Genomic DNA, 16949 nt, shown 5'->3' with positions numbered 1-16949 from the left:
CCTCGTCATGTAGTGAGTATAATATAACTTCTCTCTCTCTCTCTCTCTCTCTCTCTCTCTCTCTCTCTCTCTTTAGAACGTACTTTTTATATTTAAAAAAAAGAGGATCTTTAAAACCGTCCAAAGTACCCGAAAAAAAAAACCCCCCCCGGTTTGTATGTTCCATTATAGTCGTTCCTTCGTTTTGTTGTGTGTGTGTGTTGTTCTTTTGTTTACGTGTTTGTTTTGTCATGTTACTTGCCTTAAGTGTTTGTTGTTTGTGGTTTGTTTATGTGGATGTTTGGGTGTTTGGGTGTTTGATTGTATGGTTGTCATCGCGGTAAAAGTTAGTCAGTCCCAAGTCAATTCGAAGAAATCAAATTGAAAGTCATTTGGCGTCCGGGTCAAGTCAAGTCCAAGTCAGTTTTAACGCAAGTCAGTCTGACTCACCACAAGTTATTAGTAGTCCAATCCAAAATCCAAGTCGATCGGTCCAAAGTCTCATAGCTGAGTCTCTGGCATAGTCAAGTCTCAGATTCAAACAGTCCAAGTCAATCAAACAAACTCAATCATAAGTCCAGTCAAACCAAGCCAAGCCAATCAACTCGATTCTCTAATCCGAAATATATATATATATATATATATATAAGATGTAGAATATAAACTACTCGCAGAAAAGAAACAATAGTACGAGCAAGTAACACAAGAGACAAGAATAAGAGCTGAGAGCTGAGAGCTGAGAGCTGAGAGAGGAGACGCCTTTCATTCATCAACGCCCCCCTCCCCCCAATCCCGATTCAAAATGCATGTTAAAAACATATATACCTACATAGATAACCTCCAAGAAAACCATAAGACACACACACACACACACACACCAAAAACGCCTTCTTCTGCTGATGCATACATGAAATACATACATACAACCCGGCTTGTGACAAACACACACGTATACACACAAAGAGAGAGATGTATATAGACACAAGACAACCCACACAGCCGCACGACCGACGACGACCGACGAGCCAGGTCAGGTGTAGCTGCGCATCGCGTCCAGATAGCCGGTGCCGCCCTTCATGTCGTGGTCAAAGTCCTCGGTCACGGCTAGCACCTTCTTGATATGGTCGATTGTAAACTCCTCATTCTCCGACAGCGCGAGCGACTGTGCGGTGCGGACGGCGTTCTTGATCTGTTGAGCACACACACACGTTAGCATATATATACACAAATACCCACAAGTCCATGACGACGCATCATCACGTGGGAAAAGAGAGGGGAAGCGGCCTACCTGGCGCCCGTTCAAGCCGCCCCTGGCCAGCTCGGACAGCTCCTTGTCGCCAAACTCGGCGACGCGCATGCCGCCCTCGCGCACGCGCTCGACGAAGCCGCGCCAAATCTCCTTGCGGGCCTTGACGCTCAGCTCGCCGTAGCGCAGCGGCATGTGGATGCGGCTCTGGAAGGCGTCGTCAAACGTCTCGACGCGGTTCGTGGTCAAGAAGAGGATGCCCTGAAAGTACTCGAGCAGGCGCAAAAAGATGGAGACGAGGGCGTTGCGGTGAATGTCGTGCACCTCGCGCTTCTCCAAAAAGACGTCGGCCTCGTCGAGCAGCAGCACGGCGCCCCAGGAGTGGGCAATGTCCATAATCTTCTGCAGCTCGTGCTCCAGCTGACTGCTCTGCGTGCCCAGCTCGCCGGCGCTGACCGAGTAGAGCGGCACGTGCAGGTACTCGGCAATGCCCTCTGCCGTCAGCGTCTTGCCGACACCGGGCGGGCCGTGCAGCACAAAGACGAGGCCACGACCCTTGCCCTGCACGACATCGTCGATGCGTTGGGCGGCGTGGAACTTGTGGGAGCTGACCATGCCCTTGACAATCGACTTCTGGGCGGGCGGCAGGACGAGGGAGGAAAAGGCCTCGGTATTCCAGGAGATCTCGCTGATGCCGTTGAGGCTGAGCTCGAGCCAGAGCTTCTCGCTAAAGGCGAAGCCGAGCACGACAGGCGATGCGATCAAGAGGTCCTCGGGGCTGAAAGAGGTCGGGGTGTAGGGGGGCGTCTCGTCGGGCACGGGGTCGGAGGGGGATGTGCCGTCCGAGGACGAGGGCGTGGCGAGCGTCTCGAGACGCTCGACCTGCAGGGCGCGGCCGTTTGCATCGACGGGCACGCGGACGACGCGATAGGTCTGGTCGCGGTCCTTGACGACCGTGTACTTGAACCGCTCGACCTCCTCGTCGGCGTCGGTGGGCAGACTCGGGCCCTCGCCGCCGTCTTCAGGGGCGACCGGGGCAGAGGCAGAGTTGTTGTCGTCCGAGTCGGAACAGCAGCAGTCGGAGCAGTCACTATTATCCTCGTCATCCGACAAAAAATCATCACCCGCACGGTTCCGCACGACGGAGATGTGGTAGTTGGGGTTGATGCGGCGGAAGATGGCCGGGTCAATCATGACGCGGCCCTTGATGTTGACCTTGGCAACGGTCTTCTTCTTCTTCTGGAAGCCGAGGCCGTTGAGGAATTTGTAGTTCATGCCCTGGAGGGTGACAAACTTCTGGCCGCGCTCGACCAGCGTCTTCTTCATCCCATCGGGGTCTTTGTGGTAGCTGAGCGGATAGACGGCCAGCGAGGTGATTTTGCGCGGGCCCTTGAACGACTCGACGGTTTGCTCAAACTCGCCGTGCCCGAAATTCTTGCCGTCATACTCGAGATAGCGGCCCTCGATGCTGTACCACTCGCCCTTGAGAAAGGAGGACTCCTTGTTGGCGTAGTCGACCTTGAAGCATCGCGGATCGTCCTTGGAGCCGTAGGTGGCGCAGAAGGCAATGGTGTTTGGCTTGAAGAGGGCCCAGAGCAGGTCAAAGGTGATGTTGCCGGCCTCGAGCATGGGATAGAGCGTCTTCTTGGTGTCGGCGTAGTCCTCGTCGAGGTAGGACTCGAGGACTTTGAGGTGGGAAATCTGCATCTTGAGACGGCGCTTGAGCTTCTTCTTCTTCTCCTTCTTGAGGCGCGGCTTGAGCGTCTTCTTGCGATGGACGCGCATCTCTTCGAGGTAGAGGAAGAGCATGTTGGGGTCGATGCAGGGCTCGTCCTCGACCAGGGAGACGCTCTTGACCTCCTTCATAATCTCCTTGAGGGCGTCGCGCAGGACCTTTGACTTGATGTCGACGACGGTGTTGCGGTACTTGTTCTCCCAGTCAAACTTTCTCCGGACCGTGAAGACGTACTCGTCAAACTCGTCGACCTGGTCCTCGGCGCTCTCGGTCAGCTTGTAGTTGTGGATGGTGGTGTCCCAGAGCTGGTCGACGCGCTTGAACTCGAGCGTGCTGCCCTTTTTGCCCTTTTTCTTGCCACTACTACCACCACTACTACTACTACTACTCTTGTGCTGCTTCTTTGACCGCTTCTTGCTCTTTCCCGAATCGGCAGGCGCATCTCGCGATTTCTTGGCGGTACCGCTGGCAGCCTGCTGCGACAGCATGGAGATCTTGAGAGCGTTTATCTGGGCAGCGAACTGCGCCTCGAGAGCAGCCATGCTGGCGGCAAAGGGATTTGGCTCTTCGGGGTCGGGGCTGTCAAGCGAGGCGTCGGTGGCGGTGCCGTCAGTTTCAGAGGCGCGGCGGCGCTTGTTGTTCTTCTTGTTCTTCTTGCGCCTGCGCGAGCGCTTGTCGTCCAGGTCCGAGTCCGAGTCGGAGGAATCACTGTCAGAGTCTGAGCTGGAGGAGTCTGAGGAGTCGTCGGAGGAGTCGTCGGAGGAATTACGACGCTTCGAGGGGCGTTTCTGCTTCTTTGCCTTCAAGGCACGCTTTGCAGCCTTCTTCTTCTTGCGCTCTTTGCGTTTCTTCCGATCCTCCTCCTCGGAGCTGGACGTCCCAGCAGCATCCTTGTCGTCATCATCGTCGTCGTCGTCGTCGTCGGAATCCGAGTCGTCTGAAGAATCGCTGGAAGAGTCGCTGCTGTCTGAAGAATCGCGCTTGGCCTTTGCCTTCCGGCGAGCAGCCTTCTTTGACTTGACGGAGACGTACTTTTTGCACTTGGAGGTCTTTTTCTTTTTTTGAGAGGGCGACTTCTTGGCGGGCTTGTGGTCGTCGGCGTTTGGCGAAGGGTTGTTGGGGTCGGCAGTGGTATTTTGAGCGGTGGCGGCACTACTCTGATCGTCTTCGGGCTTCAGCAGGACTTCATCCTTGGCCGGCTGATCGGTCCTTGCGGTATCCATGTTGACGATAGCAGGCAGGGGAGGGCAGACAAATCAAGACGGTGGACTGGAGGGTGGGATAGAGGCGGGAGCATGGAGCGGAGAAAGTAAGAGCAGGTAGGCAGGAAAGGGTGCCGAAGATTGAGACGAGAGAGAGAGAGAGTGAGACAGGCAAGGTAATTAGGTGTGTGGCGGGGGAGCAGAAGTAGTATTTGTAGGCAGGCAGTAGGCAGACAGCAGGCAGCAGACCGGTAGTCAAATCAGGCAGACAGTCAGGCAGTCGAACAGTCAGAGAGACAAGACAGACGGACAGACAGACAGACAGCCAGCCAGACAATTGCGATAATGAAGAATAGTGAAGGGGGATGAATGAACAGTGGAGTAATTAGAGGGAGAGGAGTGTCGGGAGTAAAGTGACAAGCGCGCGGCGGACGAGGCTTGCGAATATGCAAGGCAGGGGGGAGAGTAGATGCGTGGCTGGAGTGGGAGAGTGACACGTTGAGAGCGGGTTCTCTGGCGTCTGGCGTCTGGCGGATGGCGGACGGGGTATCGGTGGTGTGGTAGTTGGCGTGGAAGGCAGCAGGATCGGCGGGATTGGTGGTGGTATGTGATGCTGGGGATGACGGTGATGACGGTGATGACGGTGATGACGATGATGATTAGTAGTGGTGGTGGTGGTGTGTGTGAGAGTGTTGCAGAGAAGGAGGAGAAGGAGGAGAAGGAGGAGGAGGAGGAGGAGGAGGAAGAGGAAGAAGAAGAAGAAGAAGAAGATTCAGAAGAAGTAAGAAGGATTAAGCAAGGAAGGATGAAGAATGCAAGAAGCGAGAAGCGAGAAGCAAGATGCACGATGCACGAGGGATTATGCACGATGCAAGATGTGCAAGAGAAGATGGCGATGGTGGAAGGGACAATTAGCGGCTGAGGTTGAGGTTGAGGTTGGGGATTGACAGTTGTGTACAGGAGCAGCGCGTTGAATGGTGGATGGATGGATGGTAGGTAGAGTGAAGAAGAAGAAGAGTGATGCAAAGGTGGTGATGATGGAGGATGAATGGATGAAGGAGGAATGTAGAGAGGAAGTGAGGCGAAGCACTACTGACGACTGAGTAGAATGTAGTGAATTCAAGGGTATTCTCGTGCTATTATTACAAGTCATCCAATATATTACTATACTTACTGCCAACCCGACTGTGTGGGCGCTACACTTTACCTACAGTAATTAGTAGGAGTAGGAGTAGTAGTAGTAGCAGCAGTAGTAGTTGACCACCGCCAGTCAGTCCCAGACTCCCAGCAGCCACTCTCCGCCCCCACAGTTTGCCCCAAACCCCCCCAAACTCCCCAAACTCCCCCAAAACTGCCCCCTGCCAGCACCGCCAGCACCGCCAAAACACTGCAAAACAGCTGCCCCAAGCCCGGTCAAGCCCCCCAAAAACGTTCAGTCAGTCAGCCAACAGCCAGCCAGTCAGCCCGTCCGCCCGCCCGCAAGTCAGCAAAAAGCGGCCGCCAACCCACCCAAACTCGGCCAGTCCAGTCCAACAATGCCCACGATGCCCCAAAGCCCACAAGCCCACAATCCGCGATCCTGTACATCTCCATTAATGCACGATCCGCGATCCCACCAATGCATAATCATCCACCGATCCATCCATCCACACGACGACCCACACAATCCTTGATCCCTTCCACTCCACTACTGTACACTCCACTCCACTAATATACCTCCATCCCTACGCCTTATGCCTGGTGCCTTGTGTGCGTATGCCTGCCCTGTTCGGCACTTGACATGTCTATATAATTATGCATCCCCATCCCATCTGCACATACATATGCACACACGCTCATGCACCCTCCAACCGCACCAGCACACCGTTTGTTGGTTTCGTATAATTACTTTATACACTACACACTCAGTCACTAAGGGATTAAATTGAAAGAGGATGGTCAAAATAAAATAAAATAATTGTGAAATGGACGATTAATGAACTGTTGATGGCTCTGGGCGGTGAGTAGGGTTACAGACGAGACGATGAGAGCAGCTACAGTAGTGTGTGTCCTGGCTACTACTAGACTAGGTACTGTAATTACCAGCAATACAGTAGTAGTCCTTTCGTTCCCTCTGCTCCATCTCAGCCTGAGGCACCCAACGCCCCCCGGGCCCCCGCACCACTCCAGGCTCCACCTTAATTAATAGTTGTTAGTATACACCTAAGCTACCACTTCCACCCATTCATTCTATACCAACTCTTGACCTCACTCCTACCCTCTCAAGCATCATGACCACAAGCACAAAGCGGAAGCGCCCAGCACTGTCGGTAGAGAAAGAGGACAGTCCCCCCGAATCTGCAAAGCGACCTTGTCTCTCGCCCACTCCCATCTGCGGCCAACTCACCGAGCAGAATAAACGGCTGCTGGATCGCATGTCGGCGCGTTCTGAGGGCAGTGGTAGTAGTAGTAGTAGTAGTAGTCGTAGAGAGACCGAGTCTGCTACTATCGACTCCACATCCATATCGACATCCACCTCCACCTCCACATACCGCTACCTATCTCTTAGGGACTGTCAAATTCGACTTCACCAATCTCCTCCTGATCGTGTGAGAGAGGCCGTCAATGCAATCATACACCAAGCACTACCAGAGCATCGGAAACATATCGTGTCGCGAGTCGCCGGCGCATTCACGGCCAAGTGCACCACTCTATCGCGTTCGTCGGTACGAGAGGCTGACTTCGTGAGTCCTTTGGCGATTGCTATCGAGGACCTGAAACCCGACTCCATCTGTACGCGTCAGAATGCAGACTGGCCGGAAGACCTGAAGCCTACATCGTCAACCTTTGACTTCTTTCCACTCGATGCTATCACGACGGAGGATATTGTAGACTCGCTCTCGAAACGACAACGCATCGATTCTTCTGCAGAAGGACAATACGCAACGCCCACAGACTCTCCTCTCAAAACCCCACGACCAGACATATCCATAGGCCTGCAAAGAGAGGCCGTGCAACACTCCCTCGTCGGTCAAGGCGTGAGCACGCTCAAGGCCGAGAGCTTTCTCACCGTGCTGCAAATGAAGCCAAAGATCCCAAAGAGACCCGACACCTGCAAAGGCAAGCCCATTCTAGCCTGTGCACTCACAGACACCTCCGATCTCGTCTTCCCCTTTGCCGTCGTCGAGGGCAAGGCCTACACCACAGGGTCCCACATCGCCGACGCCGAGAACCAGGCTGCCGTTGCTGGTGCCTGTGCGCTGAATCTTCAAGTCCGGCTGGAGGAACTGGCTGCGCGACGTACGAGTACAGCGTCCTCTTCCTCTTCGGGGCAAAGTGGTGAAGCTACCACCACCACCACCACCACCACCACCACCACCACCACCACCACCACATCCCCTTCCGCCTCTCTCGCTGCTCCTCAACCCCCTCCAACCCCCTTATTCTTCTCCATCTGTACCGAGGGCCCACTACACGAGCTCTGGGCACACTGGTCACTGGTCGAAGACGAGTGCAGAACATACAACATGTGGCTGCTTGATGTCGTTAGCGCGACACAGCCCGAGCGGACAGAGCATTTCCTGTCTCTGCTGCACAACGTTCTTCAATGGGGCGGAGGCCGTTTCATGGACGACATTAAGAAAAAGCTGGCGCGAGTCATGTCGCAGTTTATGGAGCGACGACCAGCGCCGCCGGTCGACTACTCGGTGACGAAGACTCTTGCATAACTATAACTGAATATATCCATGGAATTCTTGTTATTTTTTTTTGTTTTTCAATATTTCTTTTTTTCGGATTTTCTTTTTTTTTTGGGGGGGGGGGGAATTCTTGGATTTTTGGATTCTCGGATTTTTATTCTTATTTTTATTTTTATTTTATTTTTTGGATTCTCGGATTCTTGGATTCTTGGAATTTTGCATCATGTTGTCTTATCAGACTGCTTTGTTCTGTGCCTTAGGTAATTGGACGAACAGGTGCACCGCCACCCGCCACAGCCACAGCCATAGCCACAGCCACATCCAACGCCCCAGCTCCAGCCACAGTTCTATCCTATCCCCCGTCCATCCATGTCACTTCTTCTCCCGTCCGAGATGCCCCAGCGAATGCTCCTTGGCCGTCTTCATCTCCGCCTCCGGCCTCCCGCCCGGCAAGTCCGTTGTCGATACATGATCATGTCCATGTCCATGTCCATGTCCGTCTCCATCCCCATCTCCATGCGTGCTCTCACCCGCAACATCTGCCACCACCCCATGCGCCTTGGTGCCGTCACTGCCCGTGCTCCCCGTCTGCGGAACACTCACTATCATGTTATTCTCCTTCTTCATCGTCGTCGTGCTGCCCGTCCCCTCCCGCCCCGTCGGCGACGTGGTGCGAATCCCCAGATCCTTCTCATTCTCCTCGCCCGCCTGGGCATTCCCATGCCAGTCCGCAGGCGCCGCCTGCCCGACCTCCTCGCCCACCGCAGGCTCATCAATCACCACCTCGCCACCCAAATCGTGCACCTTCCACCGCACCTCGAAGCGGTCGAATGCCTGCGCGCCCTTGCGACTGCTGCCCTTGATGCCGTCCATCTTGTCCCAGTCGAGCGCGAAGACGCCCTCGGGGTCGGCGCGGCCGGCTTGTTCGCTGCCGTGGCCTTCGAAGAAGGCGTTGAGCCAGACGTGCGCCACGGCCGTGACCATTGTGAGGCCGTAGGCGGCCGTGCTGCGGCGCTCAAAGTCGATGTTGATGTCGTTTGTCGGGAGGACGACGGGGGTGGTGGGCGTGAAGGTTGCGTCTGCGCCGATGTATTCTGCGGTGGCTGATGGGTCTGGGGTTGTAGTAGTGGTGGTGTTACTGAGGGATGCAGTGGCGCTTGTGCTTTTCTGTAGCTCGGCGGCTGGGTTTGATGGTGATGCCTTCTTCTTGACGCTGTTGCTGCGGCCCATGACGTCTGCCACCACGCCCGCGAACCCCGTGCCGTCCTTCAGCTTCCCGCGCGTCACCTCGCGCTCCTCCAGCCCAAAGACATGGAAGTTCTTAATCAGCTTGCCGTCGTCGACGAACCCCTCCACCGTAATCTTGACCCCGTCACGCAGGCCCCACACCTTCACCTCCACAATCTCCACCTGCCGCTCCACATACCTCTTCCCGCCCTTCGTCCACCTGTCCACATACGACAGCCAGCGCAACTGGCTCGGAATCGACACGCCCGCCCCAAACCCAGGCCTCATCCGCCGCTCCGTAAACCGCGCAATCGCATCCTCCACCGCCCACCCTTCCTCACTCACAAGATACGCGCAGCTCACCGTCCCGCTGCGCCCCTTGCCAGCCTTGCAATGCACCACCACTACCCGGTCTGCGCTCTCGTGCAGCCAATTCCGCATGCTCGCCATGATGTTCGGAATCAGCGCAAACGGCGGCGGGTGGTGGTCCGGCCAGGGGTAGTGCCAGACCCGCCCGTACACGTCCTCATCCGGATACCCGGTGCCCTCGGCGCGGAACTCCCAGATCGCCCAGTTTGTCGTGTGCTTGTAGTCGAGGAATTTGACGAGCGAGGAGAGCGGGTTGCGGTATGCGCGCTGCGGGTAGGTGCCGCTGGGCCCGGAGGTTGCGATGACTGGAGGGGGGAAAAGGGTCTGGTTAGATTGGCTGTTTTCAGGGGTTTGGTGGGAGGGGAAGACTTGCTTCGGTCTGTCACGTAGCAGAGATCGAGGCCGGCTTCTGGGTGGGGTGCGCGTGGCCCGGCGACGATTTGTCGGAGGATCGAGGCCTTGTGGTTTTTGTTAGTGATGTCCTGTCCCTATGATCGGCTTTTGAGACGCTGTTACCATGTCTGTATGGATACGTGGAAGCGATCGGTAGAGTCTGTTCGCCGTACGAGCCTTCTGCGCCCAAGCCCTCGCTCGCGCGTATCGAGCAGCTTACTTCGCGTAACTATTCACAACGAGAGATCAAGCAGATCAACGAGCGACAGGTCTCGGCATTTATCTAGCTGAGCAGCGCATAAACGATCGAGGGAAGCGAGAGAGTGTGAGAGAGAGTGTGTGGCTCAGACGAAAGGCGAAAAGGCAGTCAGTTAGACAGACGAGGCTACGGGACCTGGCTACAGTGGGCTATACATTTGGCAGCTGAGTGCTGCAAGGGATCGTTACGTCACATTCCGATCGAGGTTAGGAGCGTAAGGCTAGCTACTAAGCTGCCTCGCTACTGTATGTAGCGGGTGCCTCAGCTGGGGCCGCACCGCGGTCCGTCCGCCCGGCGACGACCAAGAACGCTGACAGGGGCACAGGCAGGCATATGGATGTTCCATTACACGTCCTGACGAGGCTATGAAGTCCATTTCAACTCCAACGTGTGCGATAAACACGCGTTTAGCTTCATCGTGGACGAAGAGACGAGCTTCCGTACGCCATAGCGGATCATTTATTCATATCACATATGCTGCATAGCAGCATGGAGTGTGATATCACCTGGTTGGAAGTCCAGTCTGCATAGATCCACGCCCCTGACACCCTTGATATGCCTCCTATTCGAAACATTAGCGGAGTCAGCCTATCGACGTAACTTCATGCCTAGTCAGGTGGTAATAGCCTCAGCCTGTATACCATCAGGCTTGTGGCTGGCTGCACATCAGACTTTGAAGACTGCACTTGATCTGGTTTCTTGCCATCGATACCACTATTTAGGAAGTCTACAGACATTATTTCAAAGCTTTCGATCAATGTCATAAAGGCTTTGGTAACCATGTTAGCTGGCGTATTGGAGTGAGTGCACGCAGCCCGAGGTCCTCTGCCACAAGAAATGGTGTCAGGCCCAGTACGCAGAGATTCATGCGTTGAGCTTGCCATCTGCCGGCCATACCCAGAGCAGCCACGTAAATAAACCCAAACAGATCACGCGAGCCCGGCTCCAAGCACGAGTCGAATCAAGCAAGCCCATTCATTTCGGGTGTCCAGACGCCCTCTTTGCCTGGTTTGAGTGTAATATTCGACACATATACTCATCCGGGAGCAGTGTGTCAAACACGTCGTAGAGTCGGCTAGGCCAGATGTCCATCTTGGTGCCGTTCTTTGCAGGAAACGAGGCTTCTCGTTGATTTGATCATATGATCGAGTGCTTCAAGTCTGCTAAGCAGAGGTATTGTGGCCTGAACGTAATGTGTCCGTCTGCACTGGCAGTCAGAAGCATGTCCATTCGGCTTTGTCCGCAAGCCTGTTGTCTGCTATTCCACATGCCTGGCCGTCTGCTCCGAATATAAGGCCCTCAATGAGCCATCCGTTGCCAAGCTGATCATGAAGTTTGGCTATTGACTTGGTCGCCTCGGTGTGGCGGCGAAGAGGTGTGGCTCTTCGCAAAGGGCAGTAACGGTCGTATGCTTTCCTTGTACCATTGACGAGCCTGTTCGTAAGCAATTGCCTATGCCAGACGTCGATGGTTCACTCACAAATGCAAATGGTTGGTCTCTGGAGCCCGCTTTCGGATCTTCGTAGACGAAGACTGCATATAACAGTATCGCTGCGCCATATCAGCTAGTTTTACTCAAGCGACAAATCATGAGCCCTACCTGTGATTGATCCCCACTGCGTGATCTTCACACCCTTCGTCCATGCAGGTCGCATCCATTTCAGCTTATGTCTGCGTCTGAACCGCCTTTCGAACTTGAATTGCTCTTTCTGTGATAGCTGTTCGAAATCAGGAGGCCACTTCCGTTTCGCGCGCCATGGATTTTTCGTAATGTCGTACGGAGGTCCAGCAGAGGGTTTTCGGAACAGGAAAGATAACATGTTTGAGCAAAGACTGCGCCCGCGGTTCGGAATTGGGCTGCACAAATGTGTCTTGTAATTGACAGAAGCCGTGGAAAGAAGCCTGTCGACCTGTAGTAATCCTCAGACTGAGACTGAAGCATATCTTAGGTAAGCAAAGATGATGGCCAGGTATGACGTCGCACGTGATCTCGCTAGCCCTAGCTTGGTCGTGCGGACAAGAAAAGCAAGGGTGTATCAGAGTTGAGTCACTTGTATCGCAGGTCAAACAAAACACTGACTGTGTCTGAAAACTTTCCACTCCTTCAACTTTGTGATATCCCCAGTAGAATTGCTAGACTGCGTTCTGTTTCGATTCTTGGTCAGAGCTCGCGCGACCGGTCAACTGCCAACGCAAAAAGTGCATGTCCCGCGCGCCAAGACCTCGTTGATATTCGGACTCCACCGCGAGAACAAACAACTGTGCAGCTGCAAGAATTAAAGGAGACTCTGTATTTCGGACATGGCGGCCGCAAAGGCAACCCTAGATGCAATGCATCCTGACCATGCGTCAACCAAAACCATGAAAATCGAAAACGTATGTTTGCGCCCACCAAGGATTTCTCCTAGCTGACAGCTCTAGACGGAAAAACGTGATGCTCTCATTTCCATTGAGCAAGGTTACCAGAAGAAGTGGCAGTCTGACAAAGTCTTCGAGCCCGAGGCCCCAAGTCTGGAGGAGATACCATTTGGCTCCATGACACAGAAGCAGCTGCACGAGAAATATCCCAAGTTCATGGTCACCGTCGCCTTCCCCTACAGTAAGGACCATCATGGTTATTGCAATCACCAGTATTGACATATGCAGTGAACGGTACTCTACACATGGGCCACGCCTTCACCTTTAGTAAAGCAGAATTCCAAGCAGGCTTCAACCGTCTCCAAGGCAAGCGGACTCTTTTCCCGTTGGGCTTTCACTGTACTGGTATGCCCATAAAGGCCTGTGCAGATAAGCTCGAACGTGAGGTCGAGCTGTTCGGTAAGAACTTCGAAAGGTGTAACCTAGAAGATGTACAAAAGGACGACAAAGATGCTGCTCCTCCGCCGACACAAGAAACCAGGGCAGATGTAACCAAATTTCAAGCAAGCAAGGGCAAAGCAGCTGCGAAAACGGTCAAGACGAATTATCAATTCCAGATAATGCTTTCTCTAGGCATCCCACTCGAGGAGATTCACACCTTTGCGGATCCACAGAAGTGGCTGACGTACTTTCCGCCGTTGGCAAAGAGGGACCTGACAGATTTCGGCTTCCGCATCGACTGGCGTAGGCAATTCGTTACCACAGACGCCAACCCTTACTTTGATACTTTCATAAGGTGGCAGATGGTGCACCTGAAGCAAATGGGCAAGATCAAGTTCGGCAAACGTTACACTGTATACAGTCCCAAGGATGGCCAAGCCTGTTTGGATCATGATCGCAGCTCAGGTGAAGGTGTGACGGTGCAGGAGTATACTGCGCTGAAGCTGGAGGTCAAAGAATGGCCAGAGAAGGCCCAGGAGATTCTCGCAGGAAAACTACCAGAGGGCGCCAAAGTCTACTTCATCCCTGCAACTCTCCGGCCAGAGACTATGTACGGTCAAACGTGTTGCTTCGTTGGTCCTAATATAGTCTATGGCATCTACCATGTGAAGGACAATGAATACTTTTTCAACAGCGAGAGAGCTGCCCGGAACATGGCATTCCAAGAGATCTTCCCGACGTGGGGCAACTTCCCAAAGATTGCAGAATTTAGGGGTTCAGACGTTGTCGGCACTTTGGTCAACGCACCCATGTCCGTTCATACGTCAGGAGTAAGAATTCTGCCCATGGATACAGTAAAGGATACAAAAGGCACGGCAGTTGTGACTTGCGTTCCTAGCGACAGCCCCGACGATTACGCGACCACTCTCGAGCTACAAAAGAAGGCTGATTTCTATGGCATAAAGAAGGAATGGGCCGAACTTGAAATTATTCCAATCATCGAGACCCCTACTTACGGCAACTTGACCGCGAAGACCCTGGTTGAGCAGCTGAAGATTAACTCTTCCAAAGACGCCAAATTGGCTGAAGCCAAGGATCTAGCCTACAAGGAAGGCTTCTATCAAGGAAAGATGATTATAGGTGAACACAAAGGCAAGCCTGTCGCCGAAGCAAAGGCTTTGGTGAAGAAACAACTCATTGAGTCGGGACTTGCATTCAATTACGCCGAGCCAGATGGTATGGTCGTTTCCAGATCAGCAGACGTATGCGTAGCAGCCCTCCTCGACCAATGGTACTTCAATTACGGCACTACTGCGAATGGCGGTGATGGAGAGTGGTGTCAACAAGTCCTCGACTACCTTGAGGACGGATTGAACACGTACTACCCAGAAGCAAAGAATTCCTTCGTCCGGACTGTAAACTGGCTGGCCCAATGGTCTTGTGCAAGAAGCTATGGTCTCGGCTCTAAACTACCTTGGGATCCTTCCGTCATGGTCGAGTCTCTTTCTGACTCGACCATCTACCAATCGTACTATACGATCGCGCATTACCTCCACTCGGATCTTTATGGCACCAAGCCTGGCGCATTCCCCATCACTCCAGACCAGATGACCGATGAGGTATGGGACTACCTGTTCGCACCGCAGGATGCTGCGTTCCCCGAGACGAAGATCAGCCATGAGCATTTGCAAACCATGAAGCGCAGCTTCGAATACTGGTATCCTCTCGATTCCCGCATCTCCGGAAAGGACCTGGTGAACAACCACTTGAGTTTCTGTCTTTACATCCACGCCGCTCTCTTTCCAAAGAACAACTGGCCACAATCGATCCGCATCAACGGTCATTTAATGTTGAACGGCGAGAAGATGAGCAAGAGCACAGGTAACTTCCTGACCCTGAACGCGGCGATAGCCAAGTTTGGCTCGGATGCGACGAGAATCGCCCTGGCTGATGCTGGCGACGCGCTCGAAGATGCCAACTTCGAGGAAAGCGTAGCCAATGCCGTCATCTTGAAGCTGTATGAGCTGAAGAACTGGTGCGAGAGCGCCGTCACAGGAACGGGCAAGGACAACGCGCAACGCACCGGCGAGCGCAACTTCTGGGACAATCTATTTGAAGATGAGATGAATGTCATCGCGAAAGACGCCTACGAGCAATACGACCTGTAAGTGGCAAATATCAACACCGCCCAGCCCTTCTCACTAACATCATCAGCTCCATGTACAAGCTCGCCCTGAAGTTCGGCTTCTACGACTTCACATCCTCGCGCGACTCGTACCGCGAGGCGACCAAGAGCATAGGCATGCACCGCGACCTCACCCTCCGCTACATCGAGCTCCAAGCCCTCCTCCTCACCCCTATCGCGCCCCACTTTGCCGAATATCTCTGGCTGGAAGTCCTCAAGAAGCCCAGCACCATCCAAAGCGCCACCTTCCCCGAGGTGCCCGCTCCAGACGCCACACTGAGCGCGTCTCGCACCTATGTGCGCACCACCAGCGGCAACATCACATCAGCCGAGGGCGCGCAAGTCAAGAAAGCCGCCAAGGGCAAGCAGATGGTGTTTGACCCGAAGAAGGACAAGAAGCTGACCATCTTTGCGGCACAGAAGTTCCCCGCGTGGCAGGACCAGTACATCGCCATGGTGCAGGACGCGTTCAAGGACATGGCTATCAACATGAAGGCCGTGACGGCCAAGATCCCCAAGCCAGACATGAAGAAGGCGATGCCGTTTGTGCAGAGCTTGGCGAAGCGTCTGACGGGCGGCGAGCTGCCGGAGGCGGTATTTGGCCGCAAGTTGCCGTTCGACGAGTTGGCTGTGCTAAAGGAGATGGTGCCTGTGCTGCCCGTCGTCAAGCTAGTGGAGGTAGAGATTGTCAGCGTGGACGACGGAGGCAAGAGCGGAACGGTGGTGTTCCCGGAGTCGAAGAACGGCGAGAAGAGGGATAGCCTGCCGGTGCAAGCCGAAGGCAGCATTCCCGGCACCCCAACCTTTGTCTTTGAAAATGTCTAAAAAGCAGACTGATATTCGCTCTGTATGCTACCTACCATGCTAGTATACTACAATCGCAATCAAAATAAACAACAACAATCAACATCATCATGCAAACTGCCTCATTGCCCCCTTTCTCCTCCCTTTCACTCTCCCCTTAGTCAACCCTACTCAACCTTCTCCACCTCCGCGAAGAACGCAAAGTCCCTCTCCTCACACGTCCTCTTCCGCGAGCTATAAATCTCCCCCTGCTGCCAATCATCATTCTGATACTCCTCCGTCACACACTGCAACGGCGGCTCAAACGTATACGTCCCCTTGGCCACGTACTTCTGCCCATCACACTCAAACGGCTCCACAAGCACCAGCGTCTCCCCCGGCGTGTCATACGTGAACAGACTGCCCGTCTGCACCACCTCCCCGTCCGCGGTCGTGGTCGTGCACGTGTAGTTCAGCGTGCCGTAGTAGAAGTCGGATAGCTGGGTGGAGTAGGCGTTGCATTGGCGTGGAACCACGTCCGCGGCGGAGGTCAGGTTGAAGGCGACGAAGCCACCCGGGATTTGGTGCGCGGGGGTGGAGAAGGTGGTGCCGTCGTGGTAGTCGAAGTTTTTGACGTCGAAGGAGAAGGATGTTGTTGCGCCTGGGCAGCCGGCGCGTGGGGCGAGAGGGGCGGCGGTTGTGCTGCTGGTGAGGAGGAGGGCGGTGGGGAGGAGGCTGAGGATGGTGGATTTGAGGGACATTGTGGTGGTTGTTGTGATGGTTTGGGAGGGTGGATGTGGTGTTTGTGTAGAATGTAGATGGCTGTTGGCTTGAGATGCGAGTTTGCTTATACTGATGCTCGAGTATCTGAGTGTAAGTATTCGACGTCTCTTTATACACACACACACACACACACACACGCACTACAACTATAACGAATGGCCCACAAAGACGCCGACCACAGAGTCACGATGTTACAGTATTGCGTCGTAGACACACAGTGCAGACAATAGGTACGGATCGGCCGACCGCGCCACTCAACATCAACGCACTAATTAGCTCCCAGAGTTTCTATAGCGAGGACCCCGTCTCCAG

At 54.1% G+C, this 16949-nt stretch overlaps 6 protein-coding genes across 6 annotated transcripts; 2 read left to right on the top strand and 4 right to left on the bottom strand.

Annotated features, from left to right (window-relative positions):
• Positions 1-1009: 1009 nt before the first annotated feature.
• Positions 1010-4183, bottom strand: EJ05DRAFT_497202 (uncharacterized protein; the record flags this gene model as incomplete). The annotated part of the gene is made up of 2 exons (XM_033746515.1): positions 1010-1168; positions 1268-4183. The coding sequence occupies 2 exons, from the start codon at positions 4181-4183 to the stop codon at positions 1010-1012; spliced, it is 3075 nt and encodes a 1024-aa protein (XP_033604800.1).
• Positions 4184-6261: 2078 nt separating this feature from the next.
• Positions 6262-7969, top strand: EJ05DRAFT_206456 (uncharacterized protein). The gene has a single exon (XM_033739787.1). It carries the CDS (start codon positions 6433-6435, stop codon positions 7867-7869), a length of 1437 nt encoding a protein of 478 aa, XP_033604799.1. The 5' UTR covers positions 6262-6432; the 3' UTR covers positions 7870-7969.
• Positions 7970-7986: 17 nt separating this feature from the next.
• Positions 7987-10218, bottom strand: EJ05DRAFT_473255 (phosphatases II). The gene is made up of 3 exons (XM_033743359.1): positions 9952-10218; positions 9809-9893; positions 7987-9740 (listed from the first exon to the last, which is right to left on the bottom strand). The coding sequence occupies exons 1-3, from the start codon at positions 9952-9954 to the stop codon at positions 8212-8214; spliced, it is 1617 nt and encodes a 538-aa protein (XP_033604798.1). The 5' UTR covers positions 9955-10218; the 3' UTR covers positions 7987-8211.
• Positions 10219-11198: 980 nt separating this feature from the next.
• EJ05DRAFT_206663 (uncharacterized protein) lies at positions 11199-12008 on the bottom strand. The gene is made up of 2 exons (XM_033739789.1): positions 11688-12008; positions 11199-11638 (listed from the first exon to the last, which is right to left on the bottom strand). Exons 1-2 carry the CDS (start codon positions 11905-11907, stop codon positions 11427-11429), a joined length of 432 nt encoding a protein of 143 aa, XP_033604797.1. The 5' UTR covers positions 11908-12008; the 3' UTR covers positions 11199-11426.
• Positions 12009-12388: 380 nt separating this feature from the next.
• EJ05DRAFT_433955 (leucyl-tRNA synthetase) lies at positions 12389-15896 on the top strand (the record flags this gene model as incomplete). Its single annotated transcript, XM_033741626.1, has 4 exons — positions 12389-12463; positions 12509-12686; positions 12734-15050; positions 15101-15896. 4 exons carry the CDS (start codon positions 12389-12391, stop codon positions 15894-15896), a joined length of 3366 nt encoding a protein of 1121 aa, XP_033604796.1.
• A 55-nt stretch (positions 15897-15951) lies between these two features.
• On the bottom strand, positions 15952-16762 carry EJ05DRAFT_206464 (uncharacterized protein). Its single transcript, XM_033739788.1, has one exon. The coding sequence runs from the start codon at positions 16613-16615 to the stop codon at positions 16043-16045; it is 573 nt and encodes a 190-aa protein (XP_033604795.1). The 5' UTR covers positions 16616-16762; the 3' UTR covers positions 15952-16042.
• Positions 16763-16949: the final 187 nt, after the last annotated feature.

Source organism: Pseudovirgaria hyperparasitica, assembly GCF_010093815.1.
Source record: "Pseudovirgaria hyperparasitica strain CBS 121739 unplaced genomic scaffold EJ05scaffold_2, whole genome shotgun sequence".
Lineage (NCBI taxonomy): Eukaryota > Fungi > Ascomycota > Dothideomycetes > Acrospermales > Acrospermaceae > Pseudovirgaria > Pseudovirgaria hyperparasitica.
Note: the sequence above shows the minus strand (reverse complement) of the source record. Positions and strands in the feature narration are given on the sequence as shown.